The 25,767-nt window shown below is 45.0% G+C and overlaps 1 protein-coding gene across 2 annotated transcripts in view; it reads left to right on the plus strand.

Moving 5' to 3' along the window:
• The window catches only part of RPS6KC1 (ribosomal protein S6 kinase C1), a 102,666-nt gene extending 93,714 nt beyond the window's left edge, over positions 1–8,952 (plus strand). For both annotated transcript variants that reach the window (XM_082217377.1, XM_082217378.1), the window contains 3 exons: positions 1,987–2,069; positions 2,954–3,049; positions 6,776–8,952. In XM_082217377.1, coding sequence (XP_082073503.1) covers positions 1,987–2,069; positions 2,954–3,049; positions 6,776–6,886 — 290 coding nt within the window. In that variant the 3' untranslated portion in view covers positions 6,887–8,952. The remainder of the gene's footprint in view (positions 1–1,986; positions 2,070–2,953; positions 3,050–6,775) is intronic.
• Positions 8,953–25,767: the final 16,815 nt, after the last annotated feature.

Below are 25,767 nucleotides of genomic sequence, written 5' to 3' on the forward strand. Positions count from 1 at the left end.
ATATGGCAAATGTTTATCTGCCTCTGTCTCCTTGATTATTGAAAGTCTCTCACTTTAATTCTGAATGTGGAAACAGCCAGCTCTGAGAGGCAAAGCAGGGAGAATGAAGATATTGAGGGATGGAAGGGTAAAATAAAATTATATCGAAGAGCGACTACCCAGTTGGCCAAAACATCTAAGATCTTAAAGGCTGCAAACCTTTGCATGCTTATCTTGAATGTTAGCTGAACTCAGTGGGGTTTTCCATTGAGTAAACATTCAAAGATTTGGATTCTTCTAGTGCAATCTTACGCATGTCTACTCAGAAGTAACAGACACAGCATTCTGATGTTGCAGCCTGGCGAAGTCTCACTGAGTGTGTACTGGTAGTTAAGACTCAGGATTTTAAGGTCTTACGGGGGACCTTCCTCTGCACAATGAATTCTGTATTACTTTACTGACAAAATCTGGTAATCAGCCTTATTCTGCTGAGGGGGGCCCTGGGCCTGGGGCCCAAAGTCCTGTCCTGACAGCACCACAGAGGTTAATGGGACTCACTCCAACATAGTTGTGCTTAGGACTGCAGCCTTATTTGATTTCACTACTTTGTGGGTGGCTAACATTGGGCTTGGCTCTATAGAAAGGGCTCTAAGTGGTTGTTTGAATACAGCTTTTAATTGTTTGTAAATTACAAAAGATACACACAGCACAGATGCATATTTTTTTTTATACCGATCAGGTTTTTTAGAAAATTTATAGAAGGAAGCTAGTCTAAAAGGACTGAACGATAATGCTTATGTAGTTATGGTCTGTAGCTATGGTTTGTTGGAACAAAACAGCAGGGAGTTGCAACAGACACTAGTCCCCGTCCTGCTCATGTGTGGAAGAGCTGAACCCATTCGGTTCAGTGTTGGCACACATTTGAGCAGACATTCCCACTGTATTCTTAAGAGTTGTTCCCATATTGGCTCTGTGCAACTACTATATCATGTAAACCTGGTTGGGCGATACGCCTGAATGTCTAAACCAGCGGTAGCCAATGTGGGCCCTCCAGAACTTGTTGGACTACAGCTCCAATCAGGCTCATCTAATATGGTCAATGGTCAGGGATGTTGGGGGACCAGCAACATCCAGAGGACACAGCTTAAACTTTGCAAAGTGGGGTTTTTTGTTTGCTAACCACCTCCAGGTGTTGTTGGACTTCAACTCGCATCACCCCAGGCTACTGGCCAGGCTGTTGGGAGTTTGATTCCAGCAACATCTGGAGGGCCATAGGTTCCCCACCCTTGATGTAAAGACTGATAATATACCATGGTTCTCCTGTATTTTGTGTGGGGCGAGGGCAGTGCTAACCAAGATTAAGGCAACAAACTACCAGTTCCGCGTTCATGTAAAGAGACACTCATGCACCCAGGACACTGTGAGATGCTATAGTGGGCATACTCTTTCCTTCAATGTGCCAGGGGGATTAATCCCTCTTCATAAAGATTTGCAATGGAGAGAACTGACATAAACCCATAAGAAGAGTCTATTGGATCAGGCCAGTGACTCATCGAGTCCAGCGTCCTATTCTCACAGTGGCCAGCCAGATTCCTGGGGGAAGCCCTACAAGCGGGACCTGAGCTCTATAGGACTCTGCCCATCTGTGATTCCCAGCAACTGGTATTCTGAAGCATAACGCCTCCGACAGTGAGGAGAGAACATAGCCATTGTGGCTAGGTGCCATTGATAGCCTCATCCTCGGTGAATTTGTCTAATGCTCTTTTAAAGCCATTCAAGGTGTGTGGCTGGGAGGAGGAGGAGGTGTTTAGGAGGGAGCAGCAGCCTCTGTTGACATTCCAAACTGAAGAGTAAATCATTTTGTCTGTAATGATGCGTGTCTATGCACTAGGTTGTCTGAAGGGCTTAGCTTCAGATATGCTCCACTAGCATCTGTGTCTCCTTGGAAGTGCAAGTTTCAAGGTGCACACATCGCTTGGATTTTCATTGCAAATGTCTTTCATTCAGAAGTTGGCGTTGTCTTTGAAGAAACAGAGGCCTGCGATTGGTGGAGTCTAGGTGCTTTGCTCTTTGAACTTCTGACGGGGAAGGTGAGCCATCCTGACCATTATTTAGCAAAAGGGGCATAGCACATAACAGAAACTTTGAGAAGATCAGCAGTCTCTTTATTGAGAGTAACTGAAGTGCAGGATGCATACTTCTGTACTGCACAGAACTCTTCAACAGGCAAAGGCATTCTGACAAACAGATGATGCTAGATCATCTCACTAGGGATGCTCTATTCTTGGGGCAGAATGAAGCATTGCTTGTGTTAATGTAGACGCTGTTAATTAAATTTACAACGGACCATTCTGGTAAGATTCATGGCACCAAAAGTCTTTCCAGGGACAATGAAAAAGTTACGTTCTTCTTGAAAAGGTATCATACGGGAGCAAAATTTACAATGAATGTTTGTTGCAGGATGTAAACTAGGGTTGCAGGCTTCTAGGCTGACCATTGTACACAGTCTGCTGATATATCATGTTAACTCCTGTATTTTGTTATGTTGACTCTTGTATTTTGGGGACTTTGTAGAAGTCCAGGAAGGAAGAGAACAGATAAAGGCAAGACAGTAATCTGGTTTGCACGCCACACTAAGCCAAACCATGGTTTAACATGTGCAGGTGCTAGGAGAGGAAATCAGGGCTGTTCTGCTTCTCCTCAGTCATTCTGCTGGTTAGAGCTAACCCATGAGCCTGATTCACGATGGCATGCTAAGTCGAACTATGTCCTTCTCCATCTCTGAATGTAAAATGAGATTCTGAGCATGCACATCGAGCTCTCAGCAGATCAAACTCCCAAAGCCAACTGTTTGGGAGACACATGTGCAGAGGTTCTGTAGCAGAGCACTGTGGTGCACATTACTCTTCTTTTACATCATTATATCACTATATACATTAACAACATTATCATGTTTCTTGTTGGTTTGCTATAGACTTTGCTGGAGTGCCACCCAGCAGGAATAAATACCCACACCTGTCTGAACGTGCCAGATCACATCTCAGAAGAGGCAAGATCACTCCTTCAACAGGTACGTTCCTGGAGAATTTGTATATGCGCTTTCTACACACATACATGCCAGCTGGTGATTCTTTGTTAAAGGGTCTGCATCAACCTTCGCTGACCTGGCTCTCCCTTCTGATGTTTTGGATAACAACTCCCAACAACCCCTTGCTTGTCACAGCCATACTGCCAAGGGCTGATGGAAATTGTAGTCCAAAACATCTGAATGGCCCCAGGTTGGTGTAAACCTTTGATATCACACACACACACACGACCCATATTTTCAACTGAGCAAGGACTGCAACCAGTGGGAGCTTCCCACACAAGTAGAAGCTACAAATGGAAGCTATGGGAGAGCCTGATCCAGATCAGACTCACGGCAGAGGCAAGGCATTAAAGCAGGGAGTGTGGAACTTCTTACATTTCGAGGGCCACACTCCCTTCTGGGCAGCCTTTAGGGGGCCACCTACCAATGGCAGGAAGTGCAGAGGTAAAAGTGGGTGGAGGAACAAATGAAAATTGCACCTGTGTGCAGCAGGCTGGTTTCTACACACAGTCCCCCACACCCCTCTGTTTTATATCTAGACTAACGGGTTCAAGAACCTAATCTACCTAGTGAAAGCACTCAAGGAGGGTGCACAGCAGAACCACTAAGGGGTGTGGCCTGGGAAAGGGGTGTGGCCTCGAGATGGCAGCAACAGAGGGGCCTGGAAGTCTGCACTTGGCCTCTAGGCCTGAGGCTCCCCACCCCAGAATTAAAGCTTCATTCCTCTTACACCACAGTCATACTCCTTGATTATTCCTTTGGCCTCTGGCATTTACTTTTAGGAAAACATGCAGCTATTAATGTTGTGATGTCTGTTTGTGCCATCTTCTCTGGGAAGTCCTTAGGGGTGTTTAACATCTACTTGGGAGCCCCCATGAACTAAAAATCTGAGAAGTGTGCTCAGAGGTCTGTGGGCTGTCTTGGTGGAATGAACTGCACCTTTTGGCCACAGATACTCTCTTTCTTTCTTGAGCATCCCAGCAAACAGACAGAAGCAACTAGAACTACACCTGTCCTTTAAAAGTGGGGGGTGGGGAGAGTAGCCAGGAGCTGAGAAATGAATGATTAACAAGGATGGCCTGCAAAAGGCACATAGCCATAAAAATGTGTAGAGCTGCAAATGGACATGCATTTCCTGACCATTTTTGTAAGTGAAGGTGGTTCATCTTGGAAAGAGGTTAAAGAGTTATTGAGGGTTTGGCATAAGGGACCTTCACAGCTGTGGTCATGGCAAGTATAACTGTGGCCTGAATTTACTGCGAAAATCAGGTGATTTTTTAAAAAAAAAATTAGGTCTTTAATAGTTGATCCGAGGTGGGTGATCCACCCCTTTGATACCTGACATATATATACATTCAGGACTCTCCCTAGTCCTGCACCTTTTGTATGAGTCAAACTGTTTTAATATCGAACTGAACTGTTTAATATTGAATTGAATATTGAATATCGACTCAGCCACCCAGTCAGATGGGTGGGAAATAAATAATGATGATGATGAAATTTTTGTAGCCTGCCCCGAGACCTTATGATGAAGGGTGTGTAAAAAACTGAAATAATACTAATAATAATATTAACAGGAGTAGTAAAATAGCAAAACTGCTGCTGCTGCCAATAGCAGCCTGTCCACTGTACCAGAGTGAATGTAATACTCCATAACTATGCTCATCCAGTACATAAAATCTCATAGAAGGCTGAGTGCTTCCCCTCTGCACACACAGAGATTGAAAATAAATGGAATTTTACCACTGGCATCTTGGAGACCTTTATTAAAGCAACACATAGCAGTGCTCAGCTCCTGTGGGACCTCTTAAGCCAGGCCATTTGCTATTTCCCTCCTCTCCAAGTTCAAAGCCACCCGTGTCCTAGAGGAAGCGTTCCAGCCCTAGGCTGCACGTGGCTGACTTTTGGGTCGAAGGCTATGCCCCATTGGCTAGTAAATCAACCTTCTGTTGTGTGTCTATCCAAGGAAACTACCATTCATATTTGAGGAAGCTTAGTCAGGAAAAGGAAAAAGGGGCTCTTGGCATGGCTGGTCATTTGTCATTGTAATTTTCCTCTTCCATCCCCTCGCAGGGTTGCTTGGGTCAGCCCGTTGCAGAATGCCTAGGAGAGGAACAGTGTGCAGATGCTATGCCAAATGTGTCTCGTGACACAGCTTCCAAAACCAGTGACCTCATTAAAAAAAAAATCACACTCCCCCCCTTTAGCCAACTAAGTATTCTGTAATTCAGAGCTGTTATTATTTATATTTGGATGTCTAAATCTTTTTAGATGAAGTTTGGAAGGGCTGACTTGACTGGCATTTTGTCCACAAGATCTTTCTCAAAGGTTGTCTCGGCAAAGCATAATAAACCCGTGTGTTTCCCAGCCATGTAGATCCAGGACAATTTATTCTGCATTTGCTTTCCAAGATTATAGTTCTCTCCTTGCAGAAAGGGGAGAAAGCTTCAGAGCATAATTTTCTTTGCACTTAACTTTCCCACCTGCTGTCACTTGTTCCGTTTTGCAGGAAGGACAGCAGAATGGCAATGCCTGCGACTGTTTTTCTGTCGGCTCATGTATATTCACAAAGGAGAGGCTTGTTTTTGCTCTCCGAGTTATCTCTACCAAGTGAGAGGTTTGAGAGATTTTAAATGGCAGAGCCAACTTAAGATGTGCAAATGAATACATTTTATGGGGAAATTTCTCACTTTGATTATGGGGTTGTATGCATTTGAAGCCCAGAAGAATACAGAGCACTACTAAATGACAATGGGATGTAGGGAGTTGCATTATACAGGAGTCAGTCCTTTAGAGGAAACCCAGAAACGAATTTATTCTTTTGAACTGTTTATTTAGAATGCGACAGTCTCATAAGATGGCAAAATGTAAACTTCAGCTCCTTTATCCTTGGTAAATATTTTCCTGCCTCTTTGCTGGTTACTTCCTTTCAAGCAATCATTCTCCATCAGAATTTGCAGATATGAAGAGCTGGCTTCACTTTCTACATATATTCAGCTCCTCCCCCCTTTTGAATATATTGTAAGTTCTTCAATGCAAAATAAACAAGCTGCTTAGTTTTCATAATTCTGGCAATCAGCTGCTCCATTTTCTTTAGACTTGGTTTTAGAGCATCACTAGTTTCTAGAGATTATCAAGACTTTCTTTGCACATTACTCTCCCCCCCCCTCCCTCATTTTGAAAAACACACCTAAAAGTGTGGCTGCAACAAGAATGAAGTTCGTTAAGATGGGGGTTGTAATTGGTATGTTCATCATAATCAGGGATGGGGGACCAAGACTGTCAGTGGCTGCCTGTTGAGCCTGCACTTGGTGTCTGCTGCCACACAGTGTGTGGGATTGCCCTAGTAGCAATTCAGGGAAGGAATTAGAAGTTGCCACTGAATGGCTTGAGACCAAAGTATATTCTCCAATACCAACCATCTCAGGCCCTATGATGGGCAGGGGCAGAGCACATGTTGGTGCCGCTGCCACTGGGAGTTGCCCAGTTGGAAGTGATCCCTGATGGGACCTTATTGATGCTAGTTCCCCATTTGTTGAATGCCTTCCCTAGTTTGTATGCTGCTCAATAGCCAAGTTCTCTGGGAAGCTTACAGGAATGATACAATCATAAACACAATCTCACGGACTGTACCAAGTCCGTTCTGGTATGCTTGCTGAGCACTTCTACTCCTATGGTTCATAGTAACTCTGTATATTTTGCCTTAAGCTTTTGCAGTTCAACGCTGTGGAGCGTCTTGGTGCTGGAATCTCCGGAGTTGAAGACATAAAATCCCACCCCTTTTTTGCCCCCATCGACTGGGCGGAATTAACAAAGTGAAAAGGTGCGACGAGTCCACTGCCCATGTTTACAGATACCTTTCTTGGCTGGCTGCCATCATAAAGGTTCTCGGATCTTCTGGGCAAGGATGAATAAAGTTGGAGACTGGAAAGGCATCAAAGAGAGAACAGTTTCAGCCAGAATTGAGGACTAGGCCAAACTAAGGTGTGGTCTACCCTAATGGGCACTGTATTTAGTAGTCCTTTTTGGCCAGGATGAGATGTGATGCTGATCACGCCCCACTCTCTGTCTTTGTTCTGTTTTGGAGAAACAATGCTGTACATTTCTTCACCCCACTTTTCATGTTTTTGGCAGCCGTTTGGGATTGGGGTGGAGAATGCGTGGGAACAGGGAGCTCAACACAGAACTGGAAGTTTTTGGTGGTGACCTGTGTTCGTGATCCCATCTGGTTTGGGTACTTGGGAATTACGTATAATGGAATGCACCTTTTGTGTTTCTCTTGTAAGTCATGACGGAGTAGGGGCACTCCTGTTCTACATGCCAAGCTCCTCTTGCATATGCCAGCTGGAAATAGCCCTCCCCCTCTTTTTATAGTGTCAATGTACTCCTTCCCTAAGCTAGACGCAGCTGAGGTTGGGGAACGGGGAGAAGAATAACTTATTAATAACATATGCTAAATAAAATGCTTTGGTGTTTCTGCAAAACTTGACATGTAACATGTATATCTCTGTATGTTTGCTGAGTGATGGGGGCGTACATAGCATCATGTAATGTAACTCCAGAATGATTGCCTAACATCTGTCAAAAGATGGAAGAGGGCAATCCGGCTACTCTTATCTTGTGCACGTTGGTTGGCAATGCTTGTTTTAAAGCACTAACTCTAACCTCCAGTGAATTATATGTTTTAAGTCACTACAAGACAGGATATCTCTCAGCCTGATCATGATTGCTTTAGTAGTTGAACTTGGAGCAAGGCAAGAAGATGCTGACTAAGTGTGCAGATATAAATGTTTGGATATATATATATATATATATATAACAAAGCTGCCACATTCCTGTTTAGGCTATTTTAGGTCTCATCTGTAGAGGCAGATAAAAATCAAGTGCTATGGAATTCATTACCTGTCTCATCTCAGATTGCAGGTGGGGAACCTTTGGGATGCTTTCCCATTTCAGAACCTCCTTGGACTCTCCTTCCTTGGAGGTTTTTAAGCAGAGGTTGGACAACTATCTGTCATGGATGCTTTAGCTGAGAATCCTGCATTGCGGGGCGGGGGCGGTTGGATTAGATGGCCCTTGAGGTCCCTTCCAACTCTACAGTTCTGTGATTCTGTCACCATGGAAAGCTAACATATCAAGCATTAGTGCCGGCCCATCTTCCCTCCCTGCAAAGCTAAAGAAGGGCTTTTTTTAATGGGAAAAGACAGTTGTGGTGTTTTGTTTTGGCTTTTTCTTTTTTCATGTGGGAATGCTGAACCGTGCAGGATCCCACCTGCAAAATGGAATCGTGTACCACACGATCTATTTGTATGTGCATATTAATTCTGAAAAATGTCGTTTTGCCGCCTCCTAGATTCCACTGCCATGCTGTTTCTTCATTCAGAAACACCCAATAAATGTGTGTTTGTGTCTTACCTATGTGTATCCCTCCTAAGGAGGAGAGAGCCTCCAAATTGGCGTGCTTAGATTTGGAATGGGGTCATCTTAAATTGCTTCACCAAGAAGCGCATTGGAAGCCTTCCATATGCAACAGAATTCTACCATTTTGAATTCCATGGCACTTGCTGTAGGCAAGTTTCTGACTACATGTATGGGCTGTCCACAAGAAGATGGCTGTCCTTTCCTGGAAAACAATCGCTCTTTTCAAACAGATTGTTCACTAAGAAGCTGTTTCAGGTGGGTTGTATGCCCACCAACTACTTAAGTCCATAAAAATCATGGTAGTTCTGCCATTGGTACTTAAAACATGTCGGTAATTTTGCCAGAGGGATAAAAAAAGGAGACGATACTGCGGGCTGCAGATGTTTTGAGGGAAGGGAGTGGGGGAAATAAAGCACTCAAAGTTGATATTTCTATCTAAATAAAGAGATTTTCTTTTTAAAAAATGCCTTTGTTTTATTAAATTTATAACTCACAGAGGGTACCAATTCAAAGTCTTCAGAGATAAAAACTGCTATGAGGCTATTCTTGCACTGCTCCCAGATTGCTAAGTGCGTGCTGCAGAAGATGCTTTTCAACATTGCCTCTGAGAGTTGCTTTGGCTTTGAAGGAAGGGCGTTCCAGAGCTGGGAGTTGTCACCACCTGCATGTTGGCATGCGCCCTGTTGATATTTGGTGCAGGCACCCTTCAGTTCACTATAAGCAACTGGGAAGTGCTCTCTCTTGTGCAAGCCCAATGTTTTGAAAGCTTTGGGGGAGGTCTTTGATGTACACAGAAGACTGCTACATCCCAGGGCAGCACATGGAAAGACCAGCATGGTGGGTTTCAGGTGTCTTGCTCTCTCTGGGTAAGGATGGGCAAATATGTCCATTTCATTTCAGTATCTCTCAGTTTCTCATTCTTCACGTTCAGTTCTCTGCGTTTCTTCATCAGTTTGCTTTTTTTTTTTTTAAAGGAACTAGTTCTTAATGTGAATTTTCACCTCACGTACACGTTTTTGGCATGCAGCCTTGCCTAACAGACACATTTTGGCAAAGCAGTTTTTCCTTATATAATTCACACCCGTGTGTTATTTTCACTATTGCACACATTTTAGAAACACACTTTGCACTAGTGCACTAGTGCCCGTCACCTGGCTGGAGAAACTGCATTGCAAAAGGGCTGATTTCAAAGGCTGGCTGCGTTTCGCTTTGCCTCTCAGAAAGTGTGTGTTAGGTAAGTTTGCCTTTAAAATGTGAACTGAATTAAACTTCTCCCCGACCATACCTACAGAAACTGTTTCTGCACCTTTGGTGCTCGCTGCAGCTTCCAAACGGGAAGTAAAAGGTAAAGGGACTCCTGACCATTAGGTCCAGTCGTGGCCAACTCGGGGGTTGCGACGCTCATCTCACTTTATTGGCTGAGGGAGCCGGCGTACAGCTTCTGGGTCATGTGGCCAGCATGACTGAGCCGCTTCTGGCAAACCAGAGCAGCGCACGGAAATGCCGTTTACCTTCCCGCGGTTCCTATTTATCTACTTGCACTTTGACACGCTTTCGAACTGCTAGATGGGCAGGAGCAGGGACCGAACAATGGGAGCTCACCCCGTCGCGGGGATTTGAACCGCTGACCTTCTGATTGGCAAGTCCTAGGCTCTGTGGTTTAACCCACAGCACCACCCTAAACAACAATAAGAAAAACAACAACCCACAACCAGGGGGGTGGGTGGGGGGTAGACAAAAATGAAGTTCTGTGCTTCATACCCTACTGGTGCTTCTTCAGGGAAATTCAGAATTCAGAAGTGCTACTTCTTTCTTCTGCTTCCTGTTCCTTTTTGGAGTTCCCATTTTTGTCGCAGCCTCTGCACATCAACTGATCCCCTGTACATTTTCTCTGAAGTAATTCCCAGTCTTGCTTTCTCCCCAGGACGTTTGGCAAGGATTGAAGCCTTAGGATTACCACCTGCTATATATTTGCATGTGTAAGTGAGACTTGCTGTCATCGTAGCCTCAAGCAGTTCTCTCCAGCAACTGGTTACGGGTTAGAGAAACCCACTTTTCAAAGTGAAAGATGAAGCCCACAACTTTGGGAAGGGTCACACAGCAAAGAAAAGAGTATTTTTCAGTAGGGATGGGCGGATCTATCAATATTAATCTCAGTTTCTCATTTTACCGGTCTTAAATTCCGTCCTCTACATTTTCAAATTTAAGTCCTCATGAAAACTTAGCAGCTATTTAGTGCCCCCCCCCCATATACAAAATTTGGCATGCGATTTTGCCTGACAGACATTTTTGCAAAGCAGTTTCTCCACATATAACACACTTTTTTCATGTTAATATGCAATTTTATACATACATTACCATAGCATTTTTGTACATGTTACTTGGCTGGAGAACTCCACTGCAAAGTTGAGAGTCAAGTGCCGATGTCTAAAGATGGCCGTGTTTTGGTTTGTACATTGTTTTGGGAAATGTGGATTTGATCGAGTCGCCTTTAAATGTGAACTCAATTTCCTCCCCATCGCTCCTTTTCAGTTCTCTCTGCCAGGGAAATGTCTCCAGCAAGATGGGCAAAGTTGTCAGTTCACTCACAAGTGAGAACTGGAACAGAAATAATTAGCCGATATGCAGGTTGGTCATCCCACCACATTCATTTTGTAAAAGCAAAACATCACCAGCCCCTCTGAACATTTGCAGAGTACGCTGGGGCGCTTGTACACCACGATGCGTTAATATCTCTCGCCTGTGCATTCTTTCCCCCCAGCTTTATCCGGAGAACAAAGGGCAAATTCCTTTTGGTAAAGGAGTTTTCAGGCTTTTCAACAACTCTCGCTGCTCATCCTAGTTCATGGGTCAACCTTAGATTTTTATGGGCTGTCCCCCAAGTTCATCTGAACAGACTGCATCTGTTAGGCACCAGAACTGCGTGGTCACATAATATGGAAAAGGAAAAGAGTTCATTTAAGCAAAGGAAATCTGGAAGCTCTTTTTTTCTTTTCTTTTGAAATTATTCTGCTCCTGTTTCCCCACTCGCTCTCTCCCTTGTGATATAAACACAAGCCACAGGACTGTAATAACACTGTAGGCTGCAACCAGGTCACCAGTAGAATTACTATGATGGAGGGCTCTCCAAGATTACATCATTCCCCAAAACTTCCTTTGAGCAAAACCATTCCATGGCTACATAACAGGAAGTCTCTCAGGTGAGCTGCAGCAACAACTTCCTGTGCTGAGAGGTGAGGAAATCTCTGAAGTTGAGAGAAATATAGTGTTTCCTTCCAGCAGTGTGTCCCCCATTGGTTTGGAAGAGGATCTCATTCTGAAGGCCACAATCCCTGGAGTCATTTGATGGACAATAATGATACCAGCTTAGACTGGTTAGTCTTTTACCGCATTGTGGTACAAGAAGCACCCAACCCTGAATATTTGTGGCATGCAGAGTTACAGGACTTCAACAAGACCATGAGGTTAATCCAAGGTACAATTATTGCTAATTGAAAACTTTCCCCACTGCCACAAATTATGCCGTCAATGGGGCATGCACCCATTGGGAATAAAGCAACCTGTCCAACCCCCAGACTTTTGCAGGTGCAGACAGTGTTGGAAGTGGGATTGCGCATAAGTGCCCTGATGCCATCATGCGCCCCAATCATCATGAATGCACAAGAAAAAGGGTGTCTGGGGGGTCCCCCCGTTGCATAGCCTTAAATGACTCTTCAGTTTGTTTGCAAATTATGATGTCCTTTAAAAAGTTCCTACAAAGAGATTCCAGTTGGTAGATTTTGCATCAGGGGAGGCCTGCAGGTTCTTCCCATAACACGTTTAGACTAAACAAGATGCAAGGGAGTAGGAACTCAAGTGACTGTAGATTTCTTGTGAATGTTGTTCTGATTGTTTTCTCAAGGACGCCAAATGGAAAGCTGAAGAAACAGGAACTTCCTCTTTGGCAAGATTTATGAGAGTGATTTAAGTAATAAAATGAGAGCTTATTTGCTTTCGTAGCCATCAATACTTTATTTATTTTTTTAAGTTACAATATGCTGCTGTTCAGAAGGAGATTTAATCAAGAGATGACTGTAATCTAAATGAGAAGCGCTGAATGCTCGTTCTCTCACAATTCCCAGGCACATGCGATGAATGAAGCAGGCAAGCACCAATGTAAAATTGAACTTATCATGCACTTCTGTCAGTTTTATCTGCCTTACGGCTTAAGATTGTAGTGTTATACATGCACTGCGTTAGAAAAGAGGGGGAAGGGCCCTCTGTTCCCCACAGTTGCAATTGTTTTCTCCAACCACCTCAAATGTCTTCAGGTGGGGTGGGCAGACTTTAGGCTTGTGGGATCTACTTTGTTGTAATCCAGAACTTCATGGTGCATTCCCTGGAGACAGATTCAAAAGAATAGCTTGGAATCTCATGACTTGAAGGGCATCCATCTGAATTACTGCAGATCAGAGAATCTAACAAACTAGTTTTCTTCGGTGGTGGTGGTGGGTGCATAAGTATGAAAATAAATCTGACTTTGTTTTTAAATAATTGTCAGAAAATCTTCTTGATCTACTGTAAATGATCTAGCACTCTACATGTAGATCCCAGCCTACCTTTTGCCCACTTTCACCTTGAAGGGTCTTCTCCTTGCTTGGTGCTTGACACAAAACAGAAAAGGTGGAATAAGTTCTTTTTAAAAATGCATTCTGGGCAGACTCCGTGTCAACACGATGCAGTCATTTGGATGGTGGGACATGCCCTGGAACAATAGCTATTCCTATCTGCAATGGAGATGGGGTAGGCTTCAGCCAACCCTCTGTTCAGGCCATGTAGAAAAATAGTTAAACCATACTGCTCAGCTGATCCGATTTAAGTGGAACATCCTGGAATTACAGAAGCCACTCCCAGCTTCTGATTGGATCCTGGAATGTCCTGTATTTTGGTCTGGTGCTCTGGTGCAAGCCAGCTGGCCAGACCAAAAGGCATTGTTTTTTGGTCTCTTTCGCGCCAGAACACTGGATCAAAAGACGCTCATTTTTTGGTCTTGCGCTCTGGCATGAGTCGGTTGACTCCCATGAGAGTTCAGGACTGAAAAAAACGAGTGTCCTGATTTGGATCACCTGAATGTTGGAAGGTCTGGTTAAACATGTGTAAGCAATATGTGAAAAGAGCCCTGTGGAAATTTACCCTGGAAAGTCCCACTAAACCAGTGTTCTACAGCGACACTGAAAGAAAGCGATGCACCCACAACTTCTGGATTAGCAGTAGGGACGTGGGGTTGATTGATGTATTGAAAGTTGAACTTATCAAAATTGCGCTTTCTGAAACAATATAACAAAAACATAGCCATCCTTTGAAATTTGTACTTATCTGAATTCTGATTTGTGGAGGCTTTACTACCTAGCCTTTTCTTCTCCTGAAGGCAGCAGAAGTTTAGGATCAGAGTATTCCTTCTCTTAGATGGGCTACCTTCCCAGGTTGACGAGCCCCATCTGCTCCTCACTTCCCTCTACAGCAGATACAGAAACCACCTTCTTGATCGTTGGACACACTGTTGGTCTTTTCCGCTCAATCCACCGGAATCTGTCTTCACATACAGGGGAATTCCATAACTCACTGAGGGTTTGAGACCCATCAGCTAGCCTCACTTGCTTTAGCTGGCCAGCCAAAGCCATTCCTGGGGTGTGGCTGCTGTCGCATGCTGACAGCTTCTAGGAGCCACAGGTGAGAGCTGAGTGTGGGGTGGGGACCGAAGGTGGGCAAACTACTCCAGAAGGAGCATGGCGTGTCCCCCACCAGAGGTGCTATCCCTCCCTTAACATCCCAAAAAGAGAATAAGAATACAATAGAACAATAGTCCTGCTGAATCAGACCAAAGGCCCATTGGGTTTAGCATCCTGGTCTCACAGTGACCAAGCTGATGCCCATGGGGAGCTTATAAGCACGACACATGGGCAACAACACTATCCCCACTTTTGTTACCCAGTAACTGGCATTCAGAGGCCCACTCCCTCTGACTCTGGAGGCAGCACACAGCTGGTCCAGGATGGTGTTGGTGTTAGTGGCAGTCGTGGGTCCGTTGCCGGGCAGGATGAATTACATTTGTCCTTACTGTTGTTCCAACAAGGACTAAAGTGGGAATCAAAGAGATAATGCTTCTGTGGATGGGTGACGGCTTAAGGCAGTGGTCCAGCTGTTGGGGGACCACAGGCAATGATTCACCAAAGGCAGCTCTACCTCCATCTTTTTGGCCAGCCGAGTGCTCAGTGAGGATTAAAGCTCTCCTGCTGGAGGGTTGATCTGGCCTTGTGTTGGGCACAGGAAGGAGGGGCAATCACCCCAATTCTTCTGCAGCTGTAAACCCAAGATCCTAGGTTTGGCTGGTTTGGGAAAAGCCCTTCTGGGGGAAGTAAACCACACTGGCCAGCTGGCAAATGATCTGGCTAGGGAAGCCTAAAACTGAATTAGGGGAGGACCAGCCAAGAAAACAACAGATGTCGTGATGGTCAGAGGCTCTTTCGAAAAACCGGCAATGCAAAACCTCTTTCTAATTTGACTGGGGGTTAATAAGCGGCGCATCTCTGGATAGTCTTGCCTTGGCACCGCGTGAACTTCTGAGCAATTCTCTTTCCCAAATATGATGGAAAGACAAATTAATTGAATTATAGGCACTAATATGCAGGAAACTGTTTAGTTCATCATTTTGTCCGGCAAGGTTTCATACGGCAAGGACAGGGAGCGGCCGCCTTTGCTCCCTTTTGTTTATCATTTCTGTAGCACTTCTGGAGTCATTGTGATTTTGCAAAGAACTTTTCAGTCTGTCCTGGCTTTGCTCTGGGCAACCCTGTGAGCCGTATTAATGCCTTCCTTGTACTGTGCTGCCCATTTGGATAAAGAAGCTACTCAGATGACCCTCAAAATCACACTGCGATGTAAGAGAGGAGCTGAGGCATGGAAGCAGGCAGTTAGTCATTCTCCTCAGTTGGCAAAACAAGAGGCAGAAGAGACCATGGTCAGGTTAGGGCCTCAGTCCTGAGAACCCAAATGCAGTCCTCCAGATCTCTCAATCCAGTCTTTGGGACTCTGCCATGGCCACACACACCCCTGGAAGCCACACATCTCACCGACCCTTCTTCTCTGTCTCCTCAGGTGCTTTTGCCTGGCTGGAATGTGTCCTTGAATGGCAATACAGTGGTACCTCTAGTTACGAACTTAATTCATTCTGGAGGTCCATTCTTAACCCGAAACTCTTCTTAACTAGAGGCGTGCTTTCGCTAATGGGGCCTCTTATTGCTGCTGCGCTGCCGGCACACGATTTCCATTCTCATCCTGGGGCACAGTTCTCAACTCGAGGTAACTCTTCCAGGTTAGTGAAGTTTGTAACCTGAAGCATTTGTAACCTGAGGCGTTTGTAACTCGAGGTACCACTGTAATGCCTCTTGCCTGCCTGCCTGCCTGCCTGCCTGGAGAGTGGTGAGTATAGTAACCTCAAATTTTTATGTGGCTGGAATGTCACCAAGAATAAGAGTGGCATCCATTGCTCCACCCACTTTGTATGCTGGCCCCACCCACTTTTACTTCTGGCTCCGCCATCCACTGGCTCTAGAATGTTCCCCATGAGTGAATGAGGCTGGAAAAGTCAGTGTCAACAATACTGAGCTAGATGGTCCAACAACCCGACTCGCTATAAGGCTGCTTCCAATGTGTCCTGCAAGTAACAATACAGTAACGCTAAGAACCAGTTAAACTGTAAAACCAAATTCAGTTAAAATGCCTGCTGAATTTTCAAAGTCTTCAGTAGGCACCAGAAGTTCAATGGGGAGGGGTGATGTTTGACCGACCTCAACTGAAGGGGAGTTCCCTCCAAACTAGAAGGGAGTTCTGCCTGTCTGTGTGCCGTGTGGAGACCAGCAGGAGATGATTGCGGCCTCATCTCAGGGTAGATGAAGATCGTGAAGCTTTTGATGCGGAGAACGAGCGCTTCTGATCTCTGACAAAAACCCTGCTCAGAACTCTGTGCTGGGGCTTTCCCACGCACGTTTATAGATGAACTTGGGGCGAATGGCAGGTCTTACGCACTCAAAGCGGTCCCCAGCGAAACGATCCTTTGTAGATGTCCCCGGCCCCCCATTTCCCTCCCTCTGCCTCCTCTCCTTTTTGTCTCCTTCAGCAGTCGGGAGCAGCATCCCCAGCCAAACGGGAGAGAGCATGGTAGCCGTTCCAGACCCCAGATGCCAATATGTGGCAGCATCTGGTTCATTGGCAGGCATCGCAGACAGTTGTGCTGGCTGCTCTTGAGCCTTTCGTGTGGCTTATTTTGCTGTCAGGCACACTGACTCTTTGAGAAAGTGGTCCCAACTGTGTGAACAAAGAGCGAACGGAAGAAAAGTGGCGCTGGCATTGTGTGTGTGTGTGTGGGGGGGGAATGGCCTGCATTAGAGATGGAGCTTACAAGGTAAGGTGACTGGTGTTGTGGGATGCTTCCCCTGTTCTCGCGCCACTGAACATCGCATCCCGATGCATCTCAAATAACTGCACCTTCTTGCGATGTTACTGTTTTTGCAGGTGCCTTAAGGCATGGAGCTCCTTGAAAGAGAAACACAAATAGCTCAAAACGGAGAGATAAAAAACAAACCAAAAACCCCTCTCTCCTTAGAGGCCATGTGTTTGGCTTGGGAAACACACGATAACAGCTTGCTTGAAAAAGGTGACATTTCTACCGAAAAGCTGAATAATAAAAATAAAAATAAAAGAATGCCGCTATAAATGCAGCTCGCCCGTGTCTTCAGACAGGGACGAGACTTTTCTGATGGAGACAACCTCTTTGTTGGATGAAATAAACTTTTCCCTTGAACGACAGACATTTAAATTTCTGCCACCCAGCTGGATCCGAGCAAGGTAAGTACGGGAAAGGGTAGAGAAATGTCACCTGTTTGCATGGTGCAAACCAGAAATGCCATTCCTTCCGGGCTTTTACTGGGTGCTGGTGGGGGTGGTTGTGCTCTGTTTTGTTCAAGCCTTGTCTGCCTAAAGAGTTTCTCTGAACAATAACACAGCAAGGATTTCTGGGGGGCGTTTTTAATAGCATGCTTTGCAAGGGAAAACTTAGTTTAACAAGACTTGTGGGAGATGCAAGCTCTGTTCACTCTTATCACTACCCAGGATTAGACAAATCCATGCACTGGAAGGCTGCTAGCTGCAGTAGCTGTGCTCTAACTCCACTGCCAGAGGCAATACTCAGTTGCTGGGGAATTGCAGGTGGGCAGAGTGCTGTTTGACTCAGTCATGGCAGGTTTCCCACAGGCATCTGGTTGGCCACTGCAAGAACAGGATGATGGACTAGACAGGCCATTGGCCTGATGCAGCAGAGCTTTCTTTTTGTTCTTACGGCATCTTACATTAGCACAGCACCAACTCATCACCTGTGCCCTGTCTGCCAAATAGGCTGGACTCCATTAGAGATGACAGCCTTGTTCCAATGCCAGCCAGGGGCGCCCTGTTTAACAACACTAGGTTGGATCTGGTCAGGCTTAGAGGAAATCCATCAAAATCAATGGGACTCAACCTTTAAGACTCATTCATCTTAATGGGTCTAATCAAAGCGCTGTCATCTGGATCCAACTCATCGAGTTGTAGCCAATGTTTGACTCTACTCAGAGGAGACCCATTATTATTATCATTTCTCTATTCCGTTTATATACTGCCCTTTATCAAAAGATTCCAGGGTGGTGTGCAACATTAAAAATGCATTAAAGGGTAAAGGGACCCCTGACCATTAGGTCCAGTCGTGACCGACTCTGGGGTTGCGGCGCTCATCTCGCTTTATTGGCTGAGGGAGTCAGCATACAACTTCCTGGTCATGTGGCCAGCATGACTAAACTGCTTCTGATGAACCAGAGCAGTGCACGGAAACGCTGTTTACCTTCCCGCCGGAGCGGTACCTATTTATCTACTTGCACTTTGACATGCTTTCGAACTGCTTGGTTGGCAGGAGCAGGACCGAGCAACGGGAGCTCACCCTGTTGCAGGGATTCAAACTGCCAACCTTCTGATTGGCAAGTCCTAGGCTCTGTGGTTTAACCTACAGCGGCACCCACGTCCCTAAGCGGCTTACAGCATATATAAAACATAGTTAAGCATCAAACACTAATAACTTCCCAATACAGGGCTGCCTTTAGATATCTTCTAAAAGTTATGTAGTTCTTTATCTCCTTGACATCTGAAGGGAGGGTGTTCCACAGGGAGGGTGCCACTACCGAGAAGGCCTCAAGTGTCTCTGTGTGGGATTTTAATGCTGTTTTGTTCTGCTTCAATGTCATTCTGCTTTATATTATTTTAATAAGATATTTATTACTTTCCCCCTTACTCACCTGACCCTTTTTGGATTGGATGGCATATAACTACAATCAATCAATATAACTTTCTTGCAGATCCAGAAAGATAGGAGAAGCATCTTGGAGCCATAGCAATGTGGACATCATCTGGCAATGGTGGACCTATAAAGGAACAAGTAGTTTTCTGTGTTTTCAAGTAGTTTTCACATGTTTTCTGTGCAGTGTCAAGGCATTCCTTCACTGGAGATACTGAAGTACACTCTGGGTGGCCATCTGCCAGGGATGCTGTGGCTTCATGATTTCTACACTGGGCAGTGGGCTGGACTTCATCAAATGTGGGGAACCTTTGGCCTCCAGATAATGCTGAACTACAACTCCCATCAGCCCTAGCCATTAGCCACGTTTGCTGGGACTGATGGGAGCTGTGGTTCAGCAACATCTGGAGGGCCAAAGGTTCCCCACACCTAGACTAGATGATCTCCAAGGCCCCTTCTAACTCTGATTCCATGTACCCCAACAGTGCCTTGATGGGGACCAGGGAGAGGGTCTTTCTGTGTCTAGTACAGACTCCGACTCCCTCCCTAAGGAGACCCACTTTGATTCCTTGCTCATGATCTTCTGCATCAGTAACTGTAGAAGACATTTCTTTATAGAAAGCCACTGAGTTTGTAGGAAGGGTTTTAAACTCTTCCTAGTACCTTCTGATCCCCACTCTGCTCCCACCCCCTGGTATTATTAATGTATAGGCCTTTGTTGATTTAAAAAAAATGTTTCATTGACTCTTATATTTTTAGCCTTTAAGGTGTTGGTCATTTGGATTTTATTTGCTGTCCTACTACTTGAGATTGTTGTTGATAACCCTTATTAAAAATCAGTTTTTGTCATGAGTAGCCATCTTGGATATTTTATGAAAGGCAGTGTAAACTATTTCAAATACATAAAGCAGCATGACCATCCATTGCTTTCCAGTGGTGATCTCTCTCTCTCTCTCTCTCTCTCTCTCTCTCTCTCTCTCTCTGTCTGTCTCCCGGGTGACTTTATGTACAAGAAGAACCTAGCAAGACCATTAGCAAGTTCTCATGTCTTGACAGCTAAATGAAAGCAATGGAAATGCAATTTTGGAGTTATTCCTCCTTTCTGTAGAACCTTCAGGCAGTATATAAATGCACCGAACTTGATTTATGAACCTCCTAGCAATGGACATTCCCTGCATTTTGTACCAACATACAGCCTTCGCATTCAGGATCAGCCTCAAGGAGAACCTTCTCTCTATTCCTGCAAAAACCAAGCCAGCCCTGGAGAGCAGTGATTGATTGGCCTGCATGCATGTGGATAGTGTCATGATACAGTTTGGTCTCTAGGTGGCACTGGACTTGGACACAGCTGGGGGAGTCCTGTTACTATTCTGGTTCAGCTTCAAAAGAGAGAATAAAGTTGTTGTCAATAAAATGTTCTGTGATTCTGTGATTCTGTGAAATGTGTCCCCTATTCCTTTCATGGCCTCCACTTTCTCTTCTCTTTGCAGAGTACTGTTATCCATAATCAAATTGTGATTTGTACATCAGTCATATGGGTTGCTAAGTTGGGGAGTAGTGGGAGAAAAGCTGGGCTTGAGCTGTGCAGGGGAGAAACATGATCAAGGTACACAAATACGTTGCCTTGCTGAGACCTATACGTTACTGTTGAAACAAACTGTAGGGCACACAGAAATTTTCAGTCTCCAGGCTTCTGATTAGTAGCTGGTCAGTGGGTTTCCTGGAAGAATAGGCACTGGAATAGATGGATCAATGGTTTGACCCAATACAATGAGGAGGCATTTGCCCGTTCAGTTAGTATGAGGTTCTTATGATGCACTGATCTCTTTTACTTGGGTGTGCATCTATAAATCAAGTCATTAGCAAACTTTATCTTTCTGGGTTTGAAACACAGATCGGCTTTGATACTTGGCAGTCTCCATGCTGTCCGCTTGAGATAAGCTAACAGGAGTCGTGAATGGCCCCTTTAGGAGTTCCACCCATTACAGTGCAGGGGCTCACGTGAGCCTCCTGTATGTTTTGGTTGAGATTTTCTGGCACAGCTTACGGAATCTCTGGAGCGTCTCGTGGCCATCATTCCGGGGATGGCTTTGTGACCTCCCCTCCCGTTTCAGAGCAGCATCAGCCACCATGCCAGCACACGCGCTCTCTCTCTCTCTCAGTCACATTGTTGGCAAGGCCCCTGGAAATGTAGTATCTAAAATTAAAGATTTGTATCCGTTTTGGAAAATCTGAGCTGACCTTTGCCCCTCCAAAGAGGAGAGGGTGGTTATGAGGAAAGACTTGGCTCTACCCAGGGTAATTAGGAAAAATACAGTTTGGAGCAGAGAGATGCTTCATACCTGAATGGAAGTGAAGGATTTAAAAGCTTGAAACAGACTACATCATTATCATAATCACCATCCTCATCTTCATTGTTTTGGATTCTGCTTTTTCTCTAAGCAGTCCAAGGTAGCACATGTGGCTTCATCTCATTTAGATTTGTTTTTGAGAGGTTAAGAAGAACAACAGAGGAGCACTATGGGATGGGACTCCTCTATGCCACATTCACACCTGACATTTAAAGCACTGCTTTTAATGCTTCCCCCACAATAATCTTGGGAGCTGTGGCTTGTTAGGGGTGCTGAGAGTTGTTAGGGGACCCCTATCCCCCTCACAGAGCTAAGATTTCTTAGAGTGGTTTAATGGTCAATTCTTCTTCACAGGGAACTCTGGGAATTGTAGCTCTGTGAGGGGAATGAGGGGCAGGGGTCTCCTAACAACTCTCAGCACCCTTAACAAACTACAGCATCCAGAATTCTTTGGGGGAAGCCATGACTCTTTCTATGTAGCGCTTTAAATGTATGCTGTGAATGTGGCCCTTGTCCAACAACCAGGTGCCTATGGGAAGGCCACAAGAACCTGAGAGCAACAGTGATCTCCTCACTTCCTCAACAACTGGTACTGAGAAGCATGCCACCTCTTATTCTGGAAGTAATATAATATATACTAATATATATATATAAATAAGAAAATTGTCCAGTAGCACTTTAGAGACCAACTACAGTGGTCTCGGGTTACATACGCTTCAGGTTACATACGCTTCAGATTACAGACTCCGCTAACCCAGAAATAGTGCTTCAGGTTAAGAACTTTTCTTCAGGATGGGAACAGAAATTGTGCTCCGGTGGCGTGGCAGCAGCAGGAGGCCCCATTAGCTAAAGTGCTTCAGGTTAAGAACAGTTTCAGGTTAAGTACGAACCTCCGGAACGAATTAAGTACTTAACCTGAGGTACCACTGTATGTTTGTCTTGGTATAAGCTTTTGTGTGCATGTACACTTCTTCAGATACCTGCATGCACACAAAAGCTTATACCAAGAACAAACTTAGTTGGTCTCTAAGGTGCTACTGGACAATTTTATAATTATTATTTTATATATTTTGACTGCGTCAGACCAACATGGCTACCTACCTGATAATATATATTGTATGACTACTAGTTATCAATAGCCTTATCCTCCATGAAATTGTTTGATTCCTTTTAAATGCCATCATTTGAATGTGCAATAGCAGAAGTGGAAAATTACAAAAAAAAACCCCACACCCAGCTACCTTTTATGTGAGGTCATGTGGCATTTCCTTGCAGGGAAAGTGTGTGGCTTTGAGCTAACCCCACAAGGGCTGGTCCTACTAGCAGGCAGAGGGAGGCAGCTGATTTTGGGTGTCATGAAAGGGCAGGAAGTTGTTAAGATACATGATTTGTTAATGTTGTATTTTCACTGCCAGAAACTAGCACTTGTGGGATTCATATTGTCAAAATAATTTAGCCACTCTCGGATAGTGGGCACCTCAGGGACTTCTTGGGGTTTCCAGCAACTGCTATTCAAACCACTGAGACTCTTGGGCTTGCCGATAGGAAGGTTGGTGGTTCGAATCCCTGCGACAGGACGAGGTCCCGTTGCTCTGTCCCGGCTCCCGCCAACCTAGCAGTTCAAAAGCAAACCAGTGCAAGTAGATTAAGAGGTACCGCTGCAGTGGGAAGGTAAATGGCGTTTCCGTGAGTTCTGGCACTTGTCATGGTGTCCCATTGCACCAGAAGCAGTTTAGTCATGTTGGCCACATGATCTGGAAAGCTGTCTCTGGACAAACGCTGACTCTCTTGGCCTGAAAGCGGAGATGAGCGATGCACCCCATAGTCACCTTTGACTGGAATAAACCATCCAGGGGTCCTTTACCTTTAATTTAGAAGCATCTCTGCCTCTGACCATGGAGGCAGAATATTGCCTCCATTGTGGTTGGTAGCCACTATCCCCAGTATGCATGGATTTGCATAGGCATATTGATGTGTAAGGACTGTGAATAATGGATGCGCTTGGCTACACAGATCCATCCTGCTCTGAAACCCTGAAGTGGAAATCCCTTGGGACATTCAGTCCTAATGGTGCCCCCAGCCACCCACCCACCTGGCTCAGAAAAACATCACATTGCAAAAGGGTTTATATTGTCATCTGCACTGGCAGGGCACATGAAAGGCTCCTTCCATGTGTGGAACTCTCTTTCTGGATCGGGATGTCTGCTGCTAATTGTATTACATGCGCGGATTCTGTGCTTGTCACAGCAACCTATCCAAACAGTGGGGAAATAGGGGGAAAGGTGGGAAACAAGCATTTATTTCTTTATTTCTACCCCAGCCTTCTCCCAAGGATAGAGATGTTTTCTAGAAAATAAATAAATGGGCAGATGAACAAATAAAGGCTAAGCTGTTCACGAGTAGATAATAACTTGCATTATTAGACACTTGTATTTCGCAGGGGTTATGGAGTTTATTGCCGGCTTGAAATTGTGAATAATTTGATGCTGCTGCTTATTATGCATTGGTTATTATGTATTATGTACTGAGTACTCTTATGTACTGCTTATTATTATGAACTGTATTTAAATAACTTTTCATTTTTGGATTTTGCAGATATTACGTTCTATTATTATGATGTTGTTTATCATGTTACTGTGTTGTAAACGACACTGTGGCCTTTTTGACTACGGGTGCTATATAAATATCTTAAACTAATATAACAAATAAGCATGATCTTTTCAGTCATCGGCATCTGCTCTTAAAAGGATCAAGGGGAGCATGGCTGGAAGCACTGTCTCCTCGAGATCTTTCAAGACTCTCTGTGGGTGAAAGAAGGTGTGCGGAAACTTTGCTGAACTACAACTCCCATCAGCCCCATCAAGCACGGCCAATGCTCAGGAATGTTGGCAGTTGTAGTTCAGCAACATCCGGGGCCAAAGGCTCCCCAGGTGGGAGTTTGAGTGCGGCCAGAACTGAGTAGGTGGACCAAGGCACTGATTCAAGGATGGCCTAAGCCATTTTGCTACCTGAAGCAGACAAGATGGCTCCACCCTCTCCTCCCACCTGTTCCAGAAGCCGACCAGGGATGCAGTTGACTCTTTCTTCAACACTGCCAGTGGGACAATGCCCTCTGCTGCACTTGAGGGCAGCAGACTAGCTTAAGGGGTGCATGCAATTGCTGCCTGAAGCGGCTGTCTCCCCCAGTCTAATGATAGGGCCGGCCCTGCACTGACCCCAGTGTGTAAAGCACCTTCTGTTCCCCCCAACACCCATTTCTGTGGTTAAGAGAAGAACTCTCCTAAAGGTTTTTTTCTTTTTTAAAGTTTGCTTCAGGTTGAGGTATTTTTGAACCCGCCACAATTTTTTTGTTGTTGTTTGACAGACATGACAGCCTGTCCTCATTATTATGGAAAATATAGGGTTGGTGGTAATTACTATCTGAATATGAATGGGTACAGAAGTGGGCACTGCTGCCACTGGCCTTTCTTTGACAAGGCATAACTTTCTTCTGAATTTCTGCATTAATTAATGCTTATTTAAAAACCACTTTAATTGGCAGTAAACACCTCAACTTTTTGTACTCATTAAAATGCAGCCATTGATGTGTGATGGATTTTTTTTAAAGCTTAATTAACTTTTCTTTCTGTATATATAACCTATAATAATGACAAACATTGAAAACGGCTCTCACCCCCCCCCCTTGCATATTGCTATCACTTCAAGAAAAGGCTATAGAAGCAGAAAAAGCATCTCTGACTTGGTTAGGATCAGATGGCATTTGGAAGATTAACACGGCGCATCACATCAATGCTAAGTGAGACATTAATAGATCAGACACTGCCTGTATCTGTGTGACACCTGCCACATCAAGTATTGAATGAGGGACCTCCCAGTTTAAAAGCACAAAATCTGTGCGCTTGAGCTACAAAGCTGGAAAACTGTAGTCAGATAGCAAAAAAAGAAAAGGAAAAAAGTAATGGATACAAACGGTTCTCTGAGTAGGGAGTCTGTGAAACATCTGAACTAGGGAGACACACTTCTTTTCTGGAGCAACAGCTCCCATCATCCCTGACTGTGGGCCTTGCCAGCTGGGGCATTTGGCTGGCCACAGTGAGAACAGGATACTGGACTAGATGGGCCACTGGCCTGATCCAGTAGCATTCTTCTTGTGTCTCTATGCAGGCATGGGGAGAGGATGATCTGCAGGTTTCTAATGCCTTAGCAGCCGCTCACAAGTCTGATAGAGGTAAAGGGTAAAGGGGCCCCTGACCATTAGGTCCAGTCATGGCCGACTCTGGGGTTGCAGTGCTCATCTCGCTTTATTGGCCAAGGGAGCCGGCGTACAGCTTCCGGGTCATGTGACCAGCATGACTAAGCTGCTTCTGGCGAACCAGAGCAGCACACGGAAACACCGTTGACCTTCCTGCCAGAGCGGTATCTATTTATCTACTTGCACTTTGACGTGCTTTCAAACTGCTAGGTTGGCAGGAGCAGGGACAGAGCAACGGGAGCTCACCCCGTTGTGGGGATTCGAACCGCTAACCTTCTGATCGGCAAGCCCTAGGCTCTGTGGTTTAACCCACAGTGCCACC

The sequence above is a fragment of the Podarcis vaucheri genome, assembly GCF_965113315.1.
Source record: "Podarcis vaucheri genome assembly, chromosome: 3".
In the NCBI taxonomy this organism is placed as follows: Eukaryota; Metazoa; Chordata; class Lepidosauria; order Squamata; family Lacertidae; genus Podarcis; species Podarcis vaucheri.